General features: G+C 59.3%; 2 protein-coding genes across 4 annotated transcripts; one reads left to right on the forward strand and one right to left on the reverse strand.

The window, feature by feature from the left end:
• On the forward strand, positions 1 to 2,607 carry RASL10A (RAS like family 10 member A). Its single transcript, XM_036276442.1, has 3 exons — positions 1 to 219; positions 1,543 to 1,667; positions 2,032 to 2,607. Exons 1-3 carry the CDS (start codon positions 1 to 3, stop codon positions 2,297 to 2,299), a joined length of 612 nt encoding a protein of 203 aa, XP_036132335.1. The 3' UTR covers positions 2,300 to 2,607.
• A 201-nt stretch (positions 2,608 to 2,808) lies between these two features.
• Positions 2,809 to 8,515, reverse strand: GAS2L1 (growth arrest specific 2 like 1). Of its 3 annotated transcripts, none has more exons than XM_036276414.1 (7): positions 8,194 to 8,515; positions 7,327 to 7,439; positions 6,584 to 7,241; positions 5,149 to 5,256; positions 4,958 to 5,054; positions 4,699 to 4,870; positions 2,809 to 4,152 (listed from the first exon to the last, which is right to left on the reverse strand). In XM_036276414.1, exons 3-7 carry the CDS (start codon positions 7,220 to 7,222, stop codon positions 3,108 to 3,110), a joined length of 2,061 nt encoding a protein of 686 aa, XP_036132307.1. In that variant the 5' UTR covers positions 7,223 to 7,241; positions 7,327 to 7,439; positions 8,194 to 8,515; the 3' UTR covers positions 2,809 to 3,107. The 3 variants fall into 3 exon arrangements, with proteins under 3 accessions (XP_036132307.1, XP_036132306.1, XP_036132308.1); XM_036276415.1 differs by lacking the exon at positions 7,327 to 7,439 and having other exon boundaries at positions 3,392 to 3,441; positions 3,782 to 4,152; XM_036276413.1 differs by lacking the exon at positions 7,327 to 7,439.
• Positions 8,516 to 9,320: the final 805 nt, after the last annotated feature.

Below are 9,320 nucleotides of genomic sequence, written 5' to 3' on the forward strand. Positions count from 1 at the left end.
ATGGGGGGCAGCCTGCGGGTGGCCGTACTGGGAGCCCCCGGCGTGGGCAAGACGGCCATCATCCGCCAGTTCCTGTTTGGTGACTATCCCGAGTGCCACCAGCCCACGGACGGGCCGCGCCTCTACCGGCCTGCGGTGCTGCTCGACGGCGCCGTCTACGACCTGAGCATCTGCGATGGTGCCGGCGCTGGACCGGGTCAGAGCCCCGGAAGTCTAGAGGTAGCAGCTCGAGGGGCGTGACTGTGTGTGTGTGGGGGGGGGGGGCGTCGGTGCACACATATGTGTCCCGGTGGACAGCCCCAGGGTGCCCAACTGTGACCATGGATGGAAGGATGCATGGGTACTGGTGCTTTTGTGTCTCACCCCTTCTCCCTGGCTTGGAGGCGCACAAGACCAGGCCCCAGACCAGGCGATGTTGCAGAGCAGCTTTTTCTTGCTAGCTAAGTGCCTCTGTATTTGCCTGCCTCCGATAGTGGGTCGGGTCTGAATCAGTACTTGGTGGAGCGTGGTCATGCCTCCCCGGAGGGTGAGCATTGTGTGTTTGGGGCCTTGAACAGAGACACAGAGGGAGAGTTGGGGCCAGACATAGTGGTGTACTTTCAGGGAGGAGGAGTGTGTCATTCTCTGCTCTCATTTCTGTGACCTGGAGCAAAGACTGTGTAATGAGTTGTGAAAAGCCCAGGGCAGATTTTGTTTGAATCCTTGGAGCTGGGTGCCTCTGACAGGTGAATTAGGCAACAGCAGGTAGGATTAAGCAGGGTTTCCAGGATGGGTGGCATTTGAGCTGCACCTGTGAGGATGAGTGAAGTTTTGATTAAAAGAAGTGACAAGCCCTGGTGGATTTGCCTCTGGGGTTAGAGCATTGGCCCAAAGACCAAAGGGTTGTGGGTTCGATTCCCAGTCAAGGGCGTGTACCTGGGTTGCATGTTTGATCCTCCAGGGGAGTGTGTGAGACAACTAACTGATGTGTCTCTCACATCCATGTTTCTCTCTCACTCTCACTTTCTCTCCTCTCCCTTTCTTCCACTTTATCTAAAAATCAATGGAAAAATATCCTCAGGAGAGGATTAACAAAAATAAACAAACAAATAAATAAAAAGAAGTGGCAAAAGCATTCTAGGTGGAAATAAGAGCATGTGTTTAGGCCTGGAGGCCTAAACGTTTACAGCTGCCCACAACAGGCCCAGCTCTTTGGAATTAGTCTTAGGGGCAGTAGTAACTAGCCAGGGCGTGGAAGAAGGGGAGGGGCCTGACCCGAGTTAAAAGCTGGAAGGAAAAAAGAAAACTAGAGGGTAGGCAGAGAGATGTAGCGTGAAGCAGGGTTGGTGACTGATCAGCTTCAGGTATGGATTGGAAATTTTTACCCTGGTGATCATGAGGACAGTTGAGCCCAGGGAACTTGGGGGACAGGGCTCACAGAGGAGGATGGGGACGACCGAGGCCTGAGGATGAACTCTGGTTTAGTGTGAAGACCCATGCAGAAGTTCAGGGCGCAGGAGGGTGAAAAAAGGGCTCCAGTAAACCCTGGCCTCCCGCCTCCAGGAGTGGCCAGACCCTAAGGACTGGAGCTTGCAGGACACGGACGCCTTTGTGCTTGTCTACGACATCTGCAGCCCGGACAGCTTCGACTATGTGAAGGTGCTGAGGCAGCGAATTGCGGAGACCAGGTGAGGATGCGGCTGGATGGGGGTGGGGGGTGGGGGGTGGGGAGGAGGTGAGCTTTTGCCAGTCTGACCTGGCCTGGCCTTTGCCAGAGGGTAGTGGGTGGGCCCTTTCGCCTTTGAAGGCCTGGTCTCAGGCCTGCTGGGCTAGGCCTTTGTCCATGGGAAGGTCTTTGGTCTACATGGATCTGGTGTTTGCTGGGGGTGGGGGTGGTCTGGTGTGTGGTGGTGGATGGTGGGTGATGGTGTGCGCGTGTGCTCCTGTCTGGCCCCAAGAGAGGATGCTCCTGAGTGTGTATCACCCCTGGGGGAATTCTCCAACCTGGGGTCCCTGGCAACCGCTGCCCTCACTACCTAATCTGGTCCCCAGGCCTGCAGGCACACCGGAGGCACCCATCCTTGTGGTAGGCAACAAGCGGGACCGGCAACGCCTACGCTTTGGGCCTCGGCGTGCACTGGCTGCCCTAGTGCGCAGGGGCTGGCGCTGCGGCTACCTCGAGTGCTCAGCTAAGTACAACTGGCACGTGCTGCGTCTCTTCCGCGAACTGCTACGCTGCGCTCTAGTGCGCACGCGGCCTGCTCACCCAGCCCTGCGCCTGCAGGGGGCGTTGCATCCGGCGCGCTGCAGCCTCATGTGACCAAATTGGACAACGACACTGATGGGAGAGCAGGACATTTTGACTGGACCAACCAGGGACCTGGAATGGACAAGCTTCTTTCTTTGGACAGGACAGTTTCCTTCCTGATTGGATGAGAAAAGCTCCCACCCAGTCTCCTGGGTGACAGGCCTCTCTTTGAATCTCATTGGACCCAGACAGGCCCTGAGCCCCATCGGACAAGATCAGTGCTTCCTGGGACATCATTGAGTCACGATCCCATTGGATGGAAGGGACTTGAATATGAATCTGATTGGAAGCTCTCAGGCTGCTCCTGGAGCTTCATTGGACAAAGTCTTAAGTCACACCTTTCAGGAGATAATAAATGGGGAAACAATTCAACTGCACCTGCCCATTTAGTCTCAAGTCTACAAACTAGAGTTGGTGGGCTTTGCCCCTGACGGTTAATTCCAGAATCCAACATGTAATGAGCGCTCCCAAAAGGGTGACCCCCCCCCCAAGGATGAGTCCCCAAGAAGCAGACACAAGTGGCTGGAACAAAACTTTACTATCAGGCTCTGCAGGGCCACAGGACCTCAGGAGGGGTCCTCACTGGGCTGGCCCAGGCTCCTCTAAGGCATTCAATAACATTAGTAATTAAATAGCAATGCTCACCCCCCAATCGGAATGTACAACAGAGATCCCATTGTGCCATGTAAGGGGTCTGGTCCCATGAGGTCTGGTACCCGAGAGGTGCAGGGGTGGGGGGTGTTCCCTGATGCAGAGGGGTTAAGGCCACAAAGGAAAAGGAGGAGGAGGAATGGGGCCTGGAGGCAGCTGGGCTGGTCTATCACATCCAGGAATCCGGCTGCACCCTTGGGCTGACTGAGTGCAGGGCACGCCAGGCCCCAGGCACCGTGGGTTCAGATGGGCGGCGGGGGCCCCTAGGCGTGGGAATTCGTGAGGGTTTTCGGTCTGGCTGTGTGTCCATCCGGCCCCGTGCCCAGGTCCTTGGGAGCTCAGGGCCAGCCAGCTGACTCCCAGATGCATCTGGCTGCCCCACCACACCAGGGCAGGGGCTGCCTTCATCGGAAGAGCTGGACAGGGCTGGACCTCGGCACCCAGGCAGCCCGTTGGCCATCCGGCCAGAGTCCCCTGGTTGACCACACTTGCCACCTAGGACACTGAGGGATGAAGAGGAGGAGCTGGAGGAACAGTAGGCTGAGTCAGGAGCTAGAGGGTCTGGGGCCCGAGCTGGGTCAGGGGCTGGTCCAGTGGGGTTTCCACCAGCAGTAGCCTCAAGGGCTCGGGCATTGGCCAGGAATTCCTCTTCCAGGCGCCGAAACAGTTGCTCTTCATGCTGTGGATCAAGCTGCAGGGGGGTGCGGAAGACACTGGCAGGTGTGGTGCCCAACTCTGGACTGGGGCTGGAGACCCGGGGAGGCCGAGGAGGCCGGGGGGCTACAGGGCTGCAGGCACGGGGAGTGCGGGGGCTGCTCCTGCCAGAGCCTCCTTGGGCCCTACCCTGTGGCACCCAAGAGTGCTGCCCGTCTGGGTCCCTACGCACAAGCAACACAGCCTGCTCCTCACGGCTCTGGCTCCGGGCCCTCCGGGCAGGGCTAGTGGTTGACAGCTGGGCTCTCCTGCCTCCTGGGGCCTCCCGGGGCCGCCCTCGATCTAGCTGGTCTCGGGACTGGCTGCGGGGAGCAGGGGGCCGTCTAGGGGAGGCTGGAGTGCCTGTGGTCAGCCGCCGGCTGGGCCGCTCCCTCCTGGGGCCAGTGCCTGAGTCATCACTTCGGACACCAAGGGGGCCACTCTGGGCTGAAGAGGCTGAAGAGTCGCTGTCCCCAGAGTAGCGTCGGGATCGGGGATGGGGGGGCAGCTGATCACGGGCCCTGGGGCAAGGGAACAAAGGGGAGAGAGATGGGGCATCATGGAAAGAGGACTGGCGTGCAGAAAGGGTAGGGAGGGGAAGGAAGAAGATTTGTGGTTGATAGGGGGCGGGGAAGAATACCTGTGGTGCTGTGGGGGGTTTTGGTGAGGGTTGTCAAGGGCTTATGTCTGTCCTGGGGACTTCCAGGGAGAAGTGAGAGGCTCTGCAGCAGCTTCCTGCAGCCAGAGCCCCTACCCCCACCCTTACCCGAAGGCAGCGGAAGAAGCAAGGCCTCTGGGACCCTAAGCTCCAGCCCTCCTGTTTCCTGGACAGGCCAGAAGGAAGCAGGGTTGGTTGGACTGGCTGCCACCCAGCCCCAGGGCCCGCCCCAGCTGTGTTGTTAGTTTGGTTGGGTTGCCGTGGAGATGGGAAGCTAGGCCTGCCCCCACCCACGGGAACTATTCCCAGGGTGTGAGTCACTCCAAAGTACAGTCTCCATCATCCGGGCCAGGGCTGATGCCCCCACCCCCACCCTCTAGACCTCTCACCTCCACGTCCTGCGTCTCACCTGAGTGGGGTCTCAGGCCCCTCCTTTGAGCTTCGTAAGCTAATGGGTGTCACCTCTGGCCGGGAGCCTCGATGCTCACTCCCTGGGGCTGGGCTACCAGCTCGGGGGCTGGGGGTGGGTGATACCCTCTGGGGGGAGAAGGTTCGGGTCCTCGGCTGGGGTGGGCGGTGGGCTGCAGGGAGAGAAGACAGACAGCATGTGAGGGCTGGAGCCAGAGAGATGAGCTCCCTGACTGCCTGCCCCTGCCAAGGGCACTGACCTGTGGAGGAACAGCGGCAAGGGTCATGCTTGTCCAGGTAATGCTCCAGCGTATCCCAGCCGCCACCCACTCGAACCATCACATGGCTCCTCAGCACCTGTGGGAGCCACCCAGGGCAGGTCACAGCCTGTCCTGTGGGCCTCGAAGCCCACCCCATGGGCTGCTGCCTGCGGGGAGCCCCTCACTCTTACCCGCACAAAGATGAGCAGGCTGGAGTCTCCCACGCGGTACTTCCCTTCAGAGACCTTGATCATGGGAAATTGGTCTGGGCAGGTGCAGTGGCCCAGGATCTCCCTCACCTGAGGTGAGAGAGAGAAGGCTGGAGGTCAGGGGTTAAGTCCCTCCTCCTGGAGTCTGATGTCAGCCACTCCAGGGTTAGAAGAAAGGAAGTCCTTCTGGGTAATGGGAGCATGGCTTGGTGCAGCCTGTACACTTGACCTTTCACCAGCTCTCCTTCCCCTTTGGCTGACGGGTCAAGGAGATAACAAGATGGTGGGGCTGTGGTCAGACCAGGACCTGGGACCCCAAGGAAGCACATCCCCAAAGCCCCTGAGTCTGGGGAAGGAGCAGTCCTCATCCCCCCTTAACCCACTTCACAGCTATGAAGACTGAGGTCCAGAGGGAGGCCAGGTTCTGGGAGGTGGCAGGTCACAGGACTTGAGCACAGCGGGGGCTCACACCACACTGAGGCAGGGATGCTACAGACACCAACATGCACACACAGGCCACCTGCCCAGTGAGCACACATCTACCCACATAATCCTTTCAGGCCCTGAGCTGCCAGGCTGGCTATGTGGGCGGCACCGCCTGCCTCCCTGCCCAGAGTGGAGCTGGAGGAAATGAGCAGGTGGAGCCTTGGGTGACCCTGGCCCAGGACAGAGGTGGGGTGGGGTGGCAGACTCTGCCCACGCTATCCGGCTATCGCCCTCCAGGACTGGCACATTATAGCCCCAACCCTTTGATAAGAAGGAAACTCTTGTCCGGCTGCGGGGGTGTCAGGGACACCTAGGTCCTGGGATAAGGAAGAGGGAGCTGGGGCATGGTCTGGCACCTCCTATGCTCAGAGTAGAACTAATTCTGCAGCTCCCAGCAGCAGCAGCAGCTCTGGGCCTGGCTTCCCAGATAAATGATGTGTGCAGGGCCTTGGAGAGTGGGAGGAGCCTGTGGAGCCCCTGGAAACTTCCCTAGGCACCACTGAGTACCTACTGTGTGCCAGGTACCTTGCTCAGGGCCAAGTGTCACAGGCATCCACTTTACCTTGAGCAACATGGATGCAAACTGTCTAGCACTCAAGTGATGGCACACAGGAGGGGCTCCAATCATGTGGCCCCTGGAGGAAGGAATACACAACACTTATCTGGTACCTGATTAGCACATAAAGGAAGGGGGGCAGTCATGCAGTGGGGCTCAGATTTTATCCCAGGCCAGCTGGGACTTGTGACCTCACCCAACACCTCTCCCTCTGTAGGCCTTCCCATCTCCTTGGGGCCAGGTATACACTTGGTGCTCAACATGTGCACCCTTTCCACAGGACAGGCCATCCTGCAGAGGTTCGGGAACCAGTTGTGGGCACTGGCTCTGCTGTCTAGTCCCTGCAGGGTAAGAGCATAGCAGGACCGGACTCACCAGCTCGTCAAGATTGCGCAGGTCCATGGGTGTCATGCGAGGCCCACGGGTGGGAACCCCTGGTGCAGCAGCAGTTTCAGCGGTGTCCTCAGCAGTGGGGGCAGTGCGAGTATTGGGGGCCAAGGGTGCAGCCCGCAGCTCCTGCTCAATCTCCTGTTCGAACTGCACGAGGCGAGGTGCGAGCAAGCCTAGGCGGGCCCCACGCCGAGCCACCTCCAGCAGGCAGAGCACCACGCTTTTCTCATTCTTCCGCAGCACCAAGTCCTCAGTCTCAAACATGAGCACTTCGGGCACCCCCAGCTCTGTTCGGCACCAGCCGATGAAGGTGGCCACGTTGTCTCGGGCCATGAAGGAGCCGGGCACTACACTGTGAGCCTGGAAGGCCACACCTCGGGCAGGACGGGCAGCAGACAAAGTCCGGGCAGCTTCAGTGACAGCGTTGGCATGTTGGCACAGAGTGGTGCCTGTGGCCAGTCCCATCAGGAAGCCATCACCGCCACTGGGCAGACCCAGGCCGTACAAGGCATTGAGCCACTCGGCCAGGTCCTCCTTCATGGCCTCCACATAGGCCTCACTCGAGCGGAATGGCCTCACACTCTTGGCTGCCGAGCCTGCAATGCCCGCCACTGGGTCTGCCATGCCCAGACCAGCAGAGTCACTGTGGGCAGGGACACAGATCAGGGTTGCTGTGAGTATCCAGCAAACACTCAATATAAACTAAGCCACTGACAACCTGTACCCACCTGTCATTTCAGGCCAAATGCCTGAGTTTGAGCCCTGGTTGTCAAAATTTTCTCTGTACCTCAGCTTCCTCATCAGTGAAATGGGCACAATACTACTACCTTCCTCCTGGGACCTAATGGGATAATTTTTATAAGTGATTTAGTGTTCATTAGTGTTTGCTGTTTGGCTCTTTGTTGGGGAGTGGATTAGGGGACTGGCTGAGTCCTCCCTCCCAGGCAAAGGAGGCATGCATCCTCACTGCCCTATGTGATAGGGCTAGAGCTGAGCCCTAGAGAGATGAAGTCCACAGCCACCGACTCACAGTGGGCAGGAGCGGAACCCAGGTCCTGACTCAGGCAGGGGTTAGCTCCATTGCTGAGGCATGTGCAGATGCCACTACCTCCAGGAAGGTCCAGGGTCCTCCCTCAGCCCCCTTCACTATGGGCTGTCATTATAACAAGGATATAGCAGTAATAACAGTAACCACACTGATATTGGCCAGGGCTTAGAGGGCTGTGATAATTATCGCCATTTTACAGATAAAGAGACTGAGGTGCAGAGAGAGTAAGAACTCCATTAAAGTTGCAGACCAGTGGGTGGTGGAGCCCGGGCCCAGGGCAACGCATTGCTGAATCCATGCGTGATCAGGCAGCCCACTGGCTGAGGCCAGGCCCCGCCTCCGAGGAGCCTCCCTAGCACCCAGGCTGGTGCCTCTGGCCGGGACTCCGAATGGCCTCCAGTCTGATCTGTCCTTCCGGACTTGGGCCCAGAGAGGGTGCGGGGCTGCCCAAGGTCACACAGCCCCAGAGAACTGAGGCTGCCGACGCCCGGTCCCCCACCCAGTGCGCGCCAGCATGGCAGGGGTTGCTGGGGGTCCCCGAGCTCACCTGGCTCATCCCGCGGCCTCGGGCAGCATCGCCCCGGCAGGGGCCGGAGCCTGGCCGGGGCCCCACGGAGAGGCGCCGCCCGAGCCACAGCGATCCGGTCCCACTGCTGCAGCCGCTTTGCCCCGTCTCCGCCCCGCCTCCCTGGAATTCGGATCCGGCCTGGAGGGGGCGGGTGGGGCCTCCCGCTCTTAAAGGGGCCGTGCAGTTCCCGTCCTGGCAGGGCAGGCGGGAGGAGGAGCTGGAATCTCCTGATTAGGGGCTGGGCCTGGCCTGGCCCTCCCGCCTGGGCGTTCCCAGAGCCCCAGGCGATCCTACCGCTCACCCAGGCTAGTCCCCACAGTCCCTTCCACCTTCCTTGGTTTCCTTTGAGAGGGGTTTGGGTCCCTCCCCCCTTCAGTGGTCTCCCTGGAGGAGGCCACGGGGCCTGTTCCCGAGATGAACTCCGGAAGCGATAGAGTTTGGGGGCTGCAAAGTCACCTCCGGCTGGTGTGGACCTCTCTAGGTCAGATAAATGAGGCCACCCACCCAGGGTTTCGAGCTTTCTATTCACAGTGCCAGCCTCAAGGAGTGGGAGGGTGGCCCGGTTATCCCATTCAGCATCCTGTTCCACCTTGAATGTTCGTTTTTAACCCTGAGGTTAGGGGAACCCATGTTTTGGATCGGGACACTGAGGCTCAGAGGGTGGGGGCTAAGGCCTACAGATCTGACCCTGTGACCCCTGCCTGTGAGAGGCCAGTCCTGGCCATTTCAACCACTTCTTGTTGCCTGGGTTAGAAAATTAAGGGGAGAGGAGGGAGGGTATGAGGCAACCTGATCGGTCTAACTCTGGAGGGTTAACCCCCACTGGTTTTCTTTTCAAACTGCAGAGGAGGGACCTGGCTGGGATCTTCTGGGAAATCCTGCCCCCTGCTGCTGCAGGGACACCAGGCCTGGCTGAGCAGCTTCCTTGCTGGCCAGACAGGACCAGCGTAGGGGGTGGAAGCACTGTCAACAATAGCCAAGACGCAGAGCTTTAATAAAGCTCCTGCTGTGTACCAGACCAGCTCTGTGCTCTTGACTCGAACTCACTGCTATGAGGGACACTTATATGCCCAAACTAGAGCTCAGTCAGGACAGCAGTTGGAGTT

The sequence above is a fragment of the Molossus molossus genome, unplaced genomic scaffold (assembly GCF_014108415.1).
Source record: "Molossus molossus isolate mMolMol1 unplaced genomic scaffold, mMolMol1.p scaffold_m16_p_22, whole genome shotgun sequence".
Taxonomy (NCBI): Eukaryota; Metazoa; Chordata; class Mammalia; order Chiroptera; family Molossidae; genus Molossus; species Molossus molossus.

Bases quoted from the DNA above. Each gene is read 5' to 3' on its own strand.
- RASL10A (XM_036276442.1), top strand. From the start codon at position 1: ATGGGGGGCAGCCTGCGGGTGGCCGTACTGGGAGCCCCCGGCGTGGGC. The intron at 220-1,542 runs GTAGCAGCTCGA...TCCCGCCTCCAG, and splicing joins AGAGCCCCGGAAGTCTAGAG to GAGTGGCCAGACCCTAAGGA. The intron at 1,668-2,031 runs GTGAGGATGCGG...TCTGGTCCCCAG, and splicing joins CAGCGAATTGCGGAGACCAG to GCCTGCAGGCACACCGGAGG.
- GAS2L1 (XM_036276413.1), bottom strand. From the start codon at position 7,222: ATGGCAGACCCAGTGGCGGGCATTGCAGGCTCGGCAGCCAAGAGTGTG. The intron at 5,257-6,583 runs GTGAGTCCGGTC...CTCTCACCTCAG, and splicing joins TGCGCAATCTTGACGAGCTG to GTGAGGGAGATCCTGGGCCA. The intron at 4,871-4,957 runs GTCAGTGCCCTT...CTCTCCCTGCAG, and splicing joins TTGCCGCTGTTCCTCCACAG to CCCACCGCCCACCCCAGCCG.